The following is a 15,657-nucleotide window of genomic DNA, read 5'->3' as shown; positions in this document are numbered from 1 at the left end:
TTCCCTCCAGGTGAAAGGTTTCCGTCCCATTACTTTCTGTACTAGCCATTCTTCATTTAGTAGTGTAATGCAAGAAATCAGGCACGCCCTATGGACTTGCGTTTTTAAGGGAGTCTGACACACACACTTCGCAGAGCCAGGTGGATCTTACGTCACTATGCAGGGTTGCAAGAGCAAATACAATAAAAGCTAAACAAGAATGATTTTAAAACATTTTTATTTAAATATTAAATAAAACACATCAATTAATCATTCTGGTGTAATTTCTCGTTTTAACATAAGAAATAAAATGATTGTTCAGTCATGGTAAAAAATAAAACTATACATCTTAATCAAACCAATCACATAGTGTCTTTAAATATCCTATTGCATTGCAGTCTGCAGAACAGCACTGTCAAGAAATCTACAAAAAACAAACATTAAAAACAACCTCTTCTTGCTCCAGGAATAATTCCAAAGAGGTTATACAGCAACTGGAGAAGGAAAAAATACTATGAAAGTAAAGTGCTTGTCATTGCTTAGAACAGGAAAAGATTGTTTCTGTGGCCTTTTGATCCATAGCATTAAAACAATGCAAATATTGAAGAGAAACAATTCTGCTTTTAAATGTGCTACCCCTTGTGAAACTGAAGGCAAAGTTGCTGCTTTCTGACAGGTTAGCTTCTTCTCAGCCTTCTTGCCTCACTCTCGCATGCAATTTTTTCCCTCAACCACCCTGAAAATTCACAAGACTTGGGTGTTTTCTCTGATGCAAAGTAACCGCCATTTGGAGACCCAACCCCCTCACCTCGAAGTTTCCCCAGCACACAGCAGCAGTGGCAAGCTAGAGATACATCCATACGGACACACAGATAAAAAGATTATTTATGAAAAGCCACAGACATGGAGCTACATGACATGTTTAACCCTTTCCCTCCCACCAATTAACCTGGTCAATCTTTGGCTTTTTTAAAAAAAAATAGATTTTTTTTTTTAAATGTGTAATACTGCAGGTTGCAAGAAGCCAAGATAACTTGAAGGCACCCTGTGTCACACTAAAGAGAGGGGTCCTTTAAGCACTGAGATAGAATTAAACTATTTCCTGACATTCAATTAGTAACTTTTGACCAACCTGGTTCTCTGCTTACTCACCTGCCACCAAAGTTTGACCCTGACCCCCACAAGTTCCTGTAGGGGCTGTGGTCTATTCTCCCCTTTATACCCATGTGTAACTTCCATTGATACCAACAGAAGTCATGCTCTGCCACAGAGGGAGTTTTATACCAGAAAACTCAATATAAGCATATTACAAAATATAAAAAATAAGTAGTGTATATATTGTTTTCTGCTTCCTATTTATATAGATATACAGTATTAAAACCCATACATAAAAACACTTACCTAATCAAAAATCTCATTTTTGCTAATGTGTCAAACAAACAGAACAAAAAAATAAAACCAAAAAAAGAAAAACCCACACACCTAAAGACTGTGCTGTTTCACTCAGTTTAATACAGTTTTGTTCAGAAATAGCTGTACTCATTTAGAGTAAAATTCTGTTCTACCCTATTCTTTTTGTCTTTGTCAGTACAGGATTATAACCTCAATATTGCACATTTCCCCAAGAGTCAGTTCTATTTGGACCCTGATAATGAAATGCATACAAACTTAATTAGCAGCGCAAATAAAATATGCAGCACTAAGAAATACCCCTCAGACAACTTTGAAGGCAACCCCTGGGGTGAGAGTGGGAGGCAGGGGGTAAAGCAAAAACCATCCCCTTTGTCCCACTAATACAACTGTTTCTATCCCCAGTGCCTTTGCAGGAACATGAGAAAATATTATTTAAAAAAAAAAGGTGGGGTGTGAGAAGAAAAGAGGGAAGAGAGAGCACAAGACAAAAACAGACATTCCTAAAGATTTAGAACAAACAATAAAAATACCCCCAGACACTATGCAATCTGGATCCTGATATCAGGGGATACATTTCCAAGAGATTAATTGCTTCTTTGCTAACAATTAGAATATTTTTAGCTCTTCCAGCCAATATATCAAGCAAAAATTTCACAGTTTTCATTTAAAGCATAAGTGTTTTTGGGGAGTAGGAGTTGTTGGTTCTGTTAAAATAAAATAAGCATCAACTACATAAAAATAAATGGCAATGCTTCCATTTTTCCCTCCTATCACTGCATAATGTTGCATGCCACTATTTTTTTTTAAAGAGGTAATCGTCTTCACAAACCCATAAACAAATATTGTGAAAAGGGAAGGCTCTGGTCCCTTCTTTGAAAAGCCTCTCCCCTGTTATGTCACCACAACTGACAGCTGTCCTGCATAAAAGCAAAGCTGCGTTGGTCTGACTTGAATACAGTACCAAAGAGTTCTTCCCCGGCTACATGCCACCCTGTCCCCACACGTCCCACCCTAACCCCTATCATTATTTTTCTTCAAAAAATGTTTTGTTTCTTTCAGTTTCTATTCATATTTGTTCAGTGCAAGAATAGTAGAAGCCAAAAGACATACATATTGCTTGTTTCAGTTCTATAAAGTTCTTAGCTTTCTGAGACAGCTTCTTCACATACTTCAAAATTTATTGCTTCCAAGAGTCAATCCTTCACACAATGCCAGCTAGCCATGGAACAATGGTGAAAGTCCTTTGCAAAAGAGAGGTGAGCTCCGTAGCAGCTGAAACTCTCATTTAACCAAGACAAATTTCCCCAGCTGGTTTGAAGTGAGGTCCTCCATTTCACAGTCCGCGTGCTGCAATGTGACTGCATCATAACCTGCAGACTGCACAGAGAAACTCTGGGGGTGAGAGAAGGTTGTGGCGATTGGAGAGACATCGCTGCTGATAAACAGGTGGGTGTCTAAAAGGTGAGCAGCTGAAGACACTGGTGAGACACTGAGCCCAAAGAGGTGAGGTTGGAGCAGCTGATGGTTGCCACCAAAGGCCAGTTCGAGGGAGTTCTCTCTTTGAAGCTCTGACAGCAACAAGGAATTGGACGTTTTGAAGGTGCTAGAATTGTCAGAGGAGGGAACACAGTGCACTGCAGACACCTGAGCAGGCTGGTGACAAGGTGGCTGGAACAATTGATGATGCTGCAACTGAAGCATTCTGAACAAAAGTCAAGAGGGAAGGAAATTAACACTTATTGCTTGGGAGTTCTAGGTTTTCTATGTAGCACTATCCCAACCACTTCTCAACTGTTTGGTTCATGTACAGTGGCTTGTACAGGTCAGTCACACCAAATGGAAATGTGGGAATCTTTGGGGGGGGGGTAAAAAAAAAATCACAACCGAATGATGTGCTCACAATTCATCAACTAAGGAACATACTATTCTAGTGACTAAGGATATTGGTGCTCAGTTTTCCATCTTGCTTCTACGAAAACTAAGTGTTGCCACCAAACATGAGATATAAAGCCGCTGGAACTGTGCCACATTTGTGGAACGCAACTTTTCCAGATCACAAGGCCCTATCTTCTAGCCATGGGAAAATAAACAGGAAAGAAGGAAAGCATCTATCCCCAAACAAAAACAGCGCTTGTGATAGGAAGAAATTATGTTTTGCCTTTGCATTATGCAGGGCTTCTCACTCCATAATTTCAAAACATTAGATTTAGACTCCTGGATTCTTGTGAAGCCACATGTCGGCATTACACAAACTGCACAAAGGCTTAAGACAGGGGTGCTCAACCGCTGGCCCAAGGGCCAAATCTGGCCCCCGGCTCTGGGGCATCCAGCCTGCAGAACTCTCCATGGGTCCACGGGGAGCCCTGTAGACTGTTGCCCTGTGCACAGGATCTGGTGAGCAGGGAAGTACGGTGCCTGATCCTGGCACACATGGTGTGGGGCCCCAAAGCCTGATCCCCATATGCAGGATCAGGTACAAGCAAGTGTAGGGCCCTGGAGCACGACCCCCACATGCAGAACTGGGTGGAAGCAGTGCAGGGTCCCAGGGTCCCGATACTGGCATACAGGGCTGAGCGGGGACAGCCCAGTCTGGATCTGGGCCTCCAGGCCCAATCATGGAACATGGGGTCCAATCCCACTCACAGACCAGCCCTGTGCCACTCATTTGGCCCGCAGAGCCAAAAGGCTGAGCATCATTAGCATAAGGGATGTTACGAAGAAGTTAGAGTGGCCCATTTGCTGTCACAAAGCAAGAACCAGGAAAAGAACCTTTCAGCCCTAGCCCTCAACCTCTCTCTCCAACTACTGGACAATAACCTCATTTCCTAAAAAGAACACACTGCAAAAAACAGGCTAAAGTACAAGTTCACTGACTGTGTATCACCTGCTGCATACTTGAGAGAGCAACATAAACACATTACATGTCAGTGCCATAATTGGACTGGGCCCTGTTGCCAAATGGACGCTCACCTCTGCTGTTGGAGCACCTCTTCGAGAAGGCTTCTGCTCTCTCGGCTGCTTCCCCCACTGCTGTACATGCAGGTGTTCTGCTGTGAATGCTGGAAAGGGCTCATGCCATTTCGTGCTGCCCGAGCTGATGAAGATTGACAGACCTGACGAGCAAAGCCTTTGATTTTATTCAGACCAAGGAAGCCTTTGGCTCTAGCACTCTTCCGTAACTGCTGTCTAAATGCTTTCAAGCCTGTGGGAGACAAAGGAAACAAGCCCTTTTTATTTCTCCTCAATAAAGCTTTGCAACTGGGTGCTAAATAACTTCCCTTTGTGAAGCAGCAGTTCCCAACCTGTCTGAGCAGCCATGTTAAGTCTACTACAGTGAGACCTAGGGCAATACAGACAAGATTCCTGTCTGTTCACATTCATCTACACACCCTACTCACGAGCAACAAAGCTCATGCAAATACAAGGCTGCTCCGAGGCACCTCCTGTTCTACTATTTTCTGACATATGCAGAGCTAAATAGGAGGAAGGCAGCAATTGCTTGCTGGTTCATTACTAAGGTAAAGAAGTGGGAAGCCTAGAATACCTAGCACAGAAATGAGAAATCCTACACTAACACATGGAACCATTTGGGAAACACTAGCATAGATGGCTTATTCCTGAAATCACTTTTACTGCTCTAGTTTTACAGTAACTGGTGCAACAGGAACTCCCAAATGCCACTCTACGTTACTACTTGGAAATGTGTGCCTCTTCAACTATAGCGCAAGAAAGGATTTACCTTGAGTTAATGAGGTATCAGATGCTCTCCTTCCTTCCTGGAAGCTGACAGGCAGCAAAGCAGCACCTCCCATACAGCCCTGAGCTTGCAACACTGGAGTATCAGACTGAGAAGTCAGAAATGGCGATGTCATCCTGGCTGTGGCTGGGTTACCTGTCATTACTTGATCTGCCAAACAGCTGCTCAGAGCCACCATGCCCTCATTTGAAGATGAAGTTAGGCAGCTGTCTGAACTTGTTCCCTCTGTGGGGCTTGCTGAAGAAGAAATGACTATACCTACAGAAGGGAAGGGAGGAACATCAGCAAATGTTTCTGAAACAAGCACAGGAAGAAACAAAAAATTCTTATATCTCTCCCTGTACGCTGCAACCAACCACAGCTGTCAGACTAGAACCAGATTGGTCCAGAACAAGGGTGGCCAATTTGCAGCATGCACACTGCAAGTGGCACAGGCAGCCCCTGTGTGTGGCCCCACTGACTTCAGCAGCACAGGGCAGTGTGAAATTTGGGCCCTGGGGCCATGTCCAGATGAATGCTACATACTACACGGTCAGGTGTTCTGCACACTGCAAGGGAGCAGCAGCAGCACAAGGGTTTGTTTTTCTTTAACCCCTGGATATCCAGAGGTCAAAAAACAAGACAAAACAACCCCATGCAAAAAAAAAAAAAGAGTGGTGCATGCCAGCGCGGCATGTGCTGCTCAGAACTGGAGCCTGGCTGGCCAGAGCCACACTGTGGCTGCCAGACAGGCTCAGAGCAGCAGGATCACTGCTGCTGCAGCCTTTGGAGGACCCCAGGACCCCGGGTACAGCTGCTGGGGCCAACCGACTGTTGGCCCTTGTCTCCCCTACCCCACTCAGGGTAGCCTGCCACGCACCAGAGTGCATGTGGCACAGGTGTTCCCTAGGGACAACTAGCGGTGACACAAGTTGCAACACCATTAGTTGTCCCTGGGAAATCAAACGTCCATGCTAATCTGGACACGGCCTGGGAGTGCAGCAGTAGGCTGCGTGTAATCTAGGGCTATAACCCTGTTATTTTGGGGCAGGAGGGGGAATTACATCAGGATCTGATCCTGCTCTAACAGAAGTCAATGGCAACACTAAAGTAGAGTCGCACATTCACCAAAATCTACAGGACCTGGGATTTAACTTGATCTAAAAGGGCATGGCCTAAATTAAGTACACTTCACTTTCAAAATACATGGGTACTAAATGGCTACATCTTTAAGAATTTTCAAAAGCCGCATATATTTAAAGAAAGAAATAACTGGAGAGTGCGTAGAACAGATGAGTCACTGTTTGACCCCTTCTATCGTAAGTCAGCATAGTTGCAAAACTAGCATCTACTGATATTTGCTGTGTCCTGGCTTCTACTAGGATGGTCACAGCAGTCCACTCAGTTTGTACCTCAGAGACTGTCTCCCCTGAAGGACTTACATGGAGGGGTATGTTGGTAGAAATGAGTAGTGACTTCAGCTAGCGTGTGCCTCCTGCTGGTGTTGTTGGGAATATGAAGGGGGTTGTAGGCTTTAATCTCCTCCTCCAGGTCTTTCTCCTGTCTCACTTCCTCGCTAATGGTGGTTTCCAGCAGGCTGTTGGGAGAGATGGGGCGATTCCTGAACAAACCACTGAAGCTGGGATCTACAGGAAAGAACACTGGCTGCAAAACAACAATACAACATAGAAAATTAGCAGAGAGCCATTTATTTATTTCTATGAAAACATTCTCATTATTTGTTTGTGCTTTGCAGGGCCATGTACCAGGCCTTTATTATGCCTACTGTTAAAAGGGTATTATGGCACTGTACAGCTGAATGTTTAATGAAATGAAACTGAAGAGCAGAACAGCTGGAGGTAAAACCTTTGTCATGTCAAATTAACTGAACAATAAGAACAGCTGGATGATATTTAGCTGAAAGCACCAACCTGTAATGGATTGTTCATGTCACAATCCATTTCTCCCTGCAAGGATGACTGAATCAGGTTCTGAGGTTGCTGGTAAAGCAGAGATGATCTCAGGGATTCACTTGCAAGACTGTCCTGAGGCATCTGAAGGCAAAAAAATATAGGCAAGATATGAGATAAACCGCAAATCCTATCAATTTTTCAAATATTACTGGCACATTGGGTATCTATATGTCCTCCACCCAAGCTTCTCAGAGCATACGGCAAAAATTAATAAGTGTATCCTTAAAACACATAGGTAGCTCTCTGTCCTAAATGGGGAGCTAAAAGAATAAAGTTTAAGAAAACCATCAGAAGTGACAATGGAAGTATGTGGCAGAGGTGGATATAGAATCCAGACCTCCTTATTCTCCACTGTGTCAGGCTGAGGACACCCAGATCACCTTCTTTTTTGTTACTGAGTCCCTTTAAGAAATCGGGACTGGCTCATGAAACATCTGATTTGCATTCAACAAGATGTCAGAAGCAGCTTGTATTTCTGAAAGGACAAATTTCTAATCAGAAGCCTCATAACTTAGCCCATTATTGACCAGCACTGGAGGGAGACTATTCTTTGGACTGTGACCTACAGAAAGTTACTGTGTTAGGAAACGGGCCATTAGTATTCAATCAACCTCCTGCTGAAGAACAGCCTGCTATGTCCTCTGGGTAGAGGACAGAAAGATTAAACTGACTCAGAGGACCCTTATGGTCACATCTTGTAGTTTCCTGTAATATTATGGGCAAAAGCATTTGATGAATAAAATTAAATACAGCAAAGCAGAGAATATCAACAGTACAAAGGTTTACAGTAGACTGTATTCTGTCTTACTTCAATGTTGCTGAGCTCCAAGCTCCTTGGCCTTTGCTGACGGCCAGTCACTGGACGATTTGACACCTGGCTGCTTCGGTACTCCTTGAGGCGCTCCAAGAGAAGGTAATAAATTGCGGCAAAATGGTTGTAGCTGCTGTTTTGTAGTGACTAGAAGACATGAAAAGGATGTTTAAACTACAGATAAACCACCTTTAAAGAACATAAAGAGCAACAACAGGGCAACTAATTTTCAAAACATCATCACATCCAGTAAGTAAACAATGCTGAGTAGCTTCAACTCAAGGTAAATCTTTAAGCATATATGCATGAGCAGAGGTGTGGTTAACCTCTTGCCCTTTCCTGAGGAGCCAATTTCCATGCAAGCATTGTCAGCAATTATTGGCACTCTGTTAGTCCCTGAACAAGCATCTAAGGGACATACGTATTTCATACCAGTGGAATGAGCAAAAGCTCACCTCAATTGTTCTCTGTTTGTCGATACCAAGAGCCTGCATGATTCCAAGAACCTGCTCATTATAGTCCCCCAGATTGGAGTTGTAGTTCTGCACGGAGAAGGACAAAGACTGCTGCTGCCGAAGAGAAGGGTCTGCTTGCATCCACTTGTGCTGCTTTATCTGGGCAATGGTAATTCGTTTGGCTGGGTCCACAACCAGCATCCGTCGAATTAGTGTTTCACAGTCTGGACAAGTGGGGGGAAAAAAGCCATTAACAAGTGGTAAAATTAAGAATCCAGCCACTCACAAGAAGCTTCTAATTATTTTATAGCTGTAGTTTACTGCTTCTAGAAAGTTTATTCAGCTTCTTTGCATCTAATATCTATGAAAATGTGTAGCAGAGGTTCTAATCAGCTGATGCAGGTCTGACTATGCAGATACTGAAAACTGCATAAGCAAGACCCTAACATCAAAAACACTAACCAAGCCCATATACGTTTCATAACAGCAATGTCACTGCAAGAAGTGGCGTTGTAAGAAACCTACAGTTCTTAAGCAGCCTGGACTTTTGCCTGGAAGCAGTGCCAAATTCAGACCAATGCTAAGTGGGTGCAATTCTATAGATGATTAATCCATTTAAAATAGGGCTGAATGTGGCATAGAGCCTACTAATGCTACAGCATATTATTGTTTATTTGTGAGTAATAAAAAATCCAAAGCAGTTTAAGATTAAAATTGGTTAAGAGGTAAGGTCCAGATCACAACAGTATCCCTTAAGCTTAAAGGGAGAAATAAGTGTAGCTGTATAAATTATCGGAGGAGTTAAAATACACTTCACAACAGACATCAGTTCTTTTTAACAGCCTTGTAAAAATAAAATAAACTCAATGTAATGATAGGTCTCACTACTTCTGATCTTCTCAATAGCATATGTCACATTTTAAAATATACTCCTTGTGCCTAGTTAGAATACCATGCTCGACTTCATTAACACCTTTTTTGGTGTTTATTTTTTTAAAGGTCATTTCCTCAGCTAGGGTATGGATGAATCATCATTTTAGCAACCCATACTGATATTCTAAGAAAGGAAAAGGTAACTGTTTGGGTGTATGTTATGTAACAGATATATGCTGTGCTACAAGTACAGTAAGAAAGAAACTGTGCTTGAAAGCCACAAGAGAGACAAAGTATTGGGCAACTGCACAAAAGATAAAAAGAAGAAAAGATGCTTATGCAAGAAGATTATTCATCACCCTTCCTGCTAGTAACCCCTTTTCTAGTGCCAAGGTTCTAGGAAATGTACCTTGGGACATGAAGTAGGGGATGCGGAATCGTCCCTCCAGCACTCTTTGTCTCAGGGTTGGCAAATTGGGTCCATCAAAAGGGAGAGAACCACAGACGAGGACATACAGCACCACACCAAGGCTCTGTCAACAGAAAACAGCACAAGCACATAAGTCACCACAGAATAGGTAGCAGTCATGAAAACCCAGTGTTAAATGAAGCATAAAAACATGAACACTGTGGAACCCAAAGCTTACCCAGATATCAAGGTGAGGGCCTTCATATTCCTTGCCTTCAAAAACCTCTGGAGCTGCATAAGGTGGGCTTCCACACCAGGTAGAGAGGGGTTCTCCTGATTTGTAGAAGTTTCCAAACCCAAAGTCTGAGGTGAAAGCAAGAATCCAGAGTAAGACTTTTTTATTACATACCAGGTTAATATTTTAAAACCAAAGGGGAAAAAAAGGGACGGAGAGTGGATTTATTTCATGGAGGATCTTTGCCTAGCTTTTTTTGGTTTTTTTGCTTGGAAAGTAGATATAATTCAGAGAAATACTGAGTTTAAGTCTTTTTTTAAAATGCACTTATAGGATAATCCAGTTGTCACACTGGAGAAGTAACATTCAGTAATATATCATGTTTTCCATGGCTTATACAATGACTATTTAACTGTCTTACCTGCTAACTTGATGTTCATGTTGGCATCTAAGAGGAGGTTCTCAGTTTTGAGGTCTCTGTGCACTATGTGATGGCTGTGACAGTATTCCACTGCTGAAAGGATCTGCCAAAACTTCTTCCGAGCTTCGCTTTCACTTAAATGCCCATTGGAAGTCAAATGATCTGCAGGATCATATCAATAAGCACAAGAATTAAACACAGATAAGGTTAAGTTTTCATTATCCTGAAGAAGCTGCATTCACTTCTTGGTATATGATATCCAACTAAACATTAATACCCTACATGAATGCCAGCAATAAGGGAATGCTTTCTAAAACTAAAAGAACTGTTATTTGTGGAAATGGGAACTTACCAAACATTTCTCCATTTTTTGCAAATTCAGTAACAATATAAAGCATGTCCTTTGTCTCCATAACCTGTCAAGACAGAAGGGAGGTCATGTTACTAAACCAGATCCCTGAAAACAACTGGATTGCAGGAAGGGGGTGGGGGGGAGGATGGAGGGGGCGGAATCTATAACTTATCAGTGCTACTATCTACAACTATTGTAGGCACTAAAGGCATCACAGTACTCCTTCCATACAAGATGCAATTCAGAAAGATAAATTTTTTTATACCCCTAAAAACATACAATTGCTTCCTGCATTTCTTTTTCTTCTCTCCCCCACGCCATCTAATTTCCATAAAATAAATTAATAGAGTATTTCAATTTTATATACCATTATGGAATCTTTTTTGTTGCTGCACTGGTAAAAAAGTAGTCGTAATTGAAGTAATCAGCATAGAGCATTCAAGGACACTAAGTTTAAAAACAGGCTGCCAAAATTCAAGGACCTTCTACGAAAGACTAGCACGTACGGACAGCAAAGCTGATATTTACACTCAGAAAAAAAACCTGAAGAGGCAATATCAAATACCCGACTCCCACTTGGTACTGGATATGACAAAAAACCCTGGAAGATGACAGCTCTGCCTGGCCAGCAACAATAGCATGCTGTTTGTGCAACTGTATTGCTCGATACGCGTCGATAGCAACTGTCAATATGCAGTCAAAAGTTCATTTATTGATCTGGCATTGATTTAGTTTTAAAAATGTGTTACTAGTTTAAATCTTTCTGAAGCATTTGCTATAAGTTAGCTAAAATACTGAACAGGTAGGTGGGGAAGATAATTGCATTCTTTGCTCCTAAGGTAGTATAGTTTATAAAACATTAGTAACCAAGCAGATGTCAATACTCTATACATTTTCAAATTTCTACCAAAAAAAAAAAAAGACAATGACTGGGGTGCCTTTCATTCTTCTCTCCACATACAAACATAATATAATGAAAAAAATAAATAAAATAGGGAGAAAAGGAAAAGAGGTTTCTAGTTTAAAAAAAAAAAAAAAAAAAGCACCAAAGAAAAGTATACTGGGAAAGATGCCAGCTGGACGAAAATGAGATGCTGTGTTGAAACTAAAACAATGACGAAATAGAACAAGAACACACACCCGACACTGATATGTCATTTCATTCCATCCCTACTTCTCAGACTCCACTGAACAGGTAAAGCAGCAACAACAATGAAAAAAAGAAAATTCAACTGACAAGAAATTTTGATTTGCTACCCATGTCATGTTTGGTTAACTGATTTGGTTCAACAACATGGAATTTTAAACCGATTTTCCAAAGCCTGGTAACACCACACTCACTTGCATTGTTTCACCAAAATGAAATTACCAATAATATTACAAAGCGTCTTTGTACCCTGAACTGTCCTATGGGCAACAGTGACGTCAGGCACTAACCATCAAAACAAAAAGTATTTGGAATATAAATGTCAAGTACTCTTGGTGTGCCAAGCTCTTTAAAAATAATGCTTCACTGAAGTACCTGCCTTACTGGCTCTTCTACCTTACATGTTAATTACAGCTTTCCAAGAGTCCTTTCTGATAATGGTATTTGCTACTTCCCACCAAATTCCAGACCTGCTGCTAGATTTCTTAATCCAGTCACCTGTCCCTCTTCCCTTCACAAGTAGACCCTGACTTATTGCGATATCCCATCTTTGCAAATCCCCAACGGCACTGTTTAAGACGATTACAGGGAACTTGCACCAAATGCCAATCAGAGCAAGTATTTAGTAGTTGCACAGCAGCCCTTGCTCACCACAGGCAGCTGTGATCCTGTTTTCTGTACAATGCTATTTTGTATTTAAATGTGTACTGAAACACAACTGAACAAAACTTAAAAAAAATATACATGCAGAAAAACATAGGAGAACATTTTTATCAGGTTCCAAAACTAACAGAAGTGGAACAAAATAAATTTATTTTCTGAGACTTCTCAAGATATTTGAGTTCTCTTTTAAAAGTGTGTAACAGAATTTTCATTACATTTACAAATATTTTTAAAAGCTTTCCATTTATGATGTACATGAGGGGCAGACAAATGTATACTACTTTATGTACTTTATAGACTTACAGCCTTTAAACAAGGCTAAAAATGTATATTTAGCTTCACAAATAAAACAGATAATATAGGCCATCAACTAAAATTTAAAAAAATTAGGGGAAAAAACCCAGCGAGTTTACCAAGGAAACACAAATAGCCAATAACTTCAATCTGAAACTAACCAGGCAATTCTGACCAAATGCTCTTTAATATCTAAAATTAAAAACCACCTCAAACTAACCATACTGTAAGTGTTCAAGGAACACTAAAGAAACTTAAAAACAATGCTTATTTAATTCTCCTTTACATGCTTCAGAAATGTGAATTCCTTCCCTGCAAACACCTGATTTAAAAACCACGTGCAAGATAAATTCGGTAGCAACCAAAGCCATGGGAGACAAGTACATCTAATATGCATGCAGGGATCAGAACAGATCTCTTACCTGATAAAGCTTGATAATGTGAGGGTGATTCAAAAGCTTCATTATCTGAACTTCTCTATAAATCTTCTCAAGGTTGCTTGGGTCTAACCTCGTTTTGTCTATAATCTTTATTGCAACCTGCAGATGTAAAAACATAAATCCAGCCATTTACTTCAGCTGCCAGAATCTTTCACAGTACAAATACACTTTTAAAAACTTCAGGGCTACAAAACAGATTTCGCTTCTTGCAAACTGCAGTACGTTTTATTTTCTTTACACCATGTGCAAAGAGCCTACACGAGGGAAAGAACAGAACTGCAGACATCAGCGCTTACTCAAGACACAGCCGAGGAATATCACTCATCTCCTGCTGATGCCCGACAGTTTCCTCCCATCTATTTTCTCCTACGCTGTCCGGTTCGATTTGGAAACCTGTCACCGAGTCCAGTTCACAAACCCACCAGCAAAACCAATGTTCATCTGGATTTTAAGAACGTGCAGAACCGGCTGCTTCTGAACAGCTCCCGAATTTTGTTAATGAAATCGAGCGCACCTCCCGTCTTCACAGGGCACTTTTTTATGCTGCCTTAAACTCCAGAACTGGCTTTAAATTTGCAAAGCACCAGGCAGCATTTCAAAAAGCCCCAGGGGAGGGGGTTAAACAATTCAGCCCCAGAGAAGTAGGGCTAGAGGGGACTGAAGTGTCACAACACAGGGCTGCATGTCTGACTTGTTTTACCTTCACTGGGGCTCCCCTAAAATGCAGAGTCCCCCCTGCTCCACCAACAGACGTGTCAGTGGGATTTGTGGGATGAAGGCAGGCTAGGATTCTGCATGCCTTACTGCAAGAGGAGAGCTTGCCTAGCCCCATCCCTTACTGCACAGGGCAGCGTGTCTAACCCCATCCCTACTGCACCCGGGAGCTTGCCTAACCCTGTCCCTTGCCGCATAGGAAAGCCTGTCTAACCCTGTCCCTCCCCTATCCAACCTGTCTTGCATGGGAAAGCCTAACCTCATCGCTTACTGCATAGAGGAGTTTGTCTAACCCTGTCCCTTACTGAATGGGAGAGCCTGTCTAACCCCATCCCTTACTGCATGGGGGAGCCTGCCTAACCCCCTCCCTTATCTGCCAAACCCCAGTCTTCCAAGGGGGTAAGCCAGTCTAACCTCATCCCTTAGTGCACAGGGGAGTTTGTCTAACCCTATGGAAGAGCCTGTCTAATCCCATCCCTTACTGAATGAGGGAGCCTGACTAACCCCGACCCCTGTGGCACGGGAGTGCCTGCCTAACCCCAGCCTTGCATGGGGCAGCCCACCTAACCCTGTCCTTTACGGCACAAGGGAGAGCCTGTCTAACCCCATCCTTCACCTGCCTTACCCCAGTCTTGCAAGGGAAATGAAAGCCTGTCTAACCCCGTCCCTTACCGCACGGGGCAGCCTGCCGACCCCTACCCCTTATGGCACCGGAGCGCCTGCTTCTCCCGTCTTTCATGGGGGAGCCTGTCTGACCTCCCTTGCCGAATGGGCGAGCCTGCTTAACCCCAGGCTTGCACCGTCCCACCTCGCAGCGGGTGCAACCCCTCAGCTTCCCCAGTCCCAGCCCTACCTGCGTCTTGGTGACCCGGTGCCGGGCCAGCTTCACCACGGCGAAGTTGCCTTTGCCCAGGGTGTGCTCGATGTCGTAGAAGCCGACGCGGAGCGGGCGCGGTGCGGCCGGGCCGTACTCGGACATGATGACCATGGCTCGGGCTGCCGCCGGCGCGCGGCCACTGCCACTGCCCTGCTCCGCTTCTCCGCGCGAGCTCCCCACGCGCCCGCCCGCGTGTGAGTGTGCGTGTGTGTGCGTGGTGCCAGCGCGCCGGGGCCGGGGAGCACGAGGGATCCCCCTGAGCCGCGCTACACGCCCGCCCCCTCTGCCAGCCCCGCCTCCTCCTCCTCCCTCCCCGCCCCACCCTCCAACGCCTAGCCGAACCCATTGACGTCACTTTGACGCCAGCTAGACGCGCGCCCTGAGCGCCCGGCCGCTCGAATGAGAGCGAGACAGCCGGGCCGTTGCCAAGAGACCGGGCGGGTTCTGACGCGCGGGGGCCGAGGGAGCCGTCGCCCGGGAGACTCGGAGGCGGTGACGTCAGGGCCGAGCCGGAGGGGAGGGGCTGGGCTGGCTCGCTTCTCCCCTTTCCTCTCCCCAGCCCCCAGGGCCTGGGCGCCACGTGACCGCCTCGTCAGCCCGCCGGGCTCGCCCCCTGCCGGCGCAGCTGCTGAGCTGCTGAACTCCCGGCCTCCCGGAGAGCCCGTCCGCCGTTAACCGCCTGCGTGCCGGAGTGTGCTTCAGCATGCACCCGCTGGCTGCCGGAGCCCAACCACCACCACCCTCCGCAGCCTGGGGCATTAACCCTCTCCCTGCCACACACACCCCAACCTGGGGGCATTAACCCGCTCCCTGCCACAGCCCAGCCACACACACACACACACACACACACACACACACACACACA

General features: G+C 44.0%; 1 protein-coding gene across 2 annotated transcripts; it reads right to left on the bottom strand.

Moving 5' to 3' along the window:
• Positions 1 to 202: 202 nt before the first annotated feature.
• On the bottom strand, positions 203 to 15,017 carry SIK1 (salt inducible kinase 1). Of its 2 annotated transcripts, none has more exons than XM_019524848.1 (13): positions 14,769 to 15,017; positions 13,184 to 13,300; positions 10,658 to 10,721; positions 10,306 to 10,467; positions 9,888 to 10,012; positions 9,650 to 9,773; positions 8,368 to 8,591; positions 7,910 to 8,059; positions 7,060 to 7,182; positions 6,571 to 6,793; positions 5,132 to 5,407; positions 4,363 to 4,594; positions 203 to 3,094 (listed from the first exon to the last, which is right to left on the bottom strand). In XM_019524848.1, the coding sequence occupies exons 1-13, from the start codon at positions 14,901 to 14,903 to the stop codon at positions 2,674 to 2,676; spliced, it is 2,376 nt and encodes a 791-aa protein (XP_019380393.1). In that variant the 5' UTR covers positions 14,904 to 15,017; the 3' UTR covers positions 203 to 2,673. The 2 variants fall into 2 exon arrangements, with proteins under 2 accessions (XP_019380393.1, XP_019380394.1); XM_019524849.1 differs by lacking the exon at positions 14,769 to 15,017 and adding an exon at positions 13,498 to 13,912.
• Positions 15,018 to 15,657: the final 640 nt, after the last annotated feature.

Source organism: Gavialis gangeticus, unplaced genomic scaffold (genome assembly GCF_001723915.1).
Source record: "Gavialis gangeticus isolate Ggan-Ray unplaced genomic scaffold, GavGan_comp1, whole genome shotgun sequence".
In the NCBI taxonomy this organism is placed as follows: Eukaryota; Metazoa; Chordata; order Crocodylia; family Gavialidae; genus Gavialis; species Gavialis gangeticus.
This window is presented reverse-complemented; position numbering and strand designations above follow the sequence as displayed.

Bases quoted from the DNA above. Each gene is read 5' to 3' on its own strand.
- SIK1 (XM_019524848.1), bottom strand. From the start codon at position 14,903: ATGGTCATCATGTCCGAGTACGGCCCGGCCGCACCGCGCCCGCTCCGC. The intron at 10,013-10,305 runs GTAAGACAGTTA...CTTTCACCTCAG, and splicing joins CATGAACATCAAGTTAGCAG to ACTTTGGGTTTGGAAACTTC. The intron at 3,095-4,362 runs GTGAGCGTCCAT...ACTTTTGTTCAG, and splicing joins GAGGTGCTCCAACAGCAGAG to AATGCTTCAGTTGCAGCATC.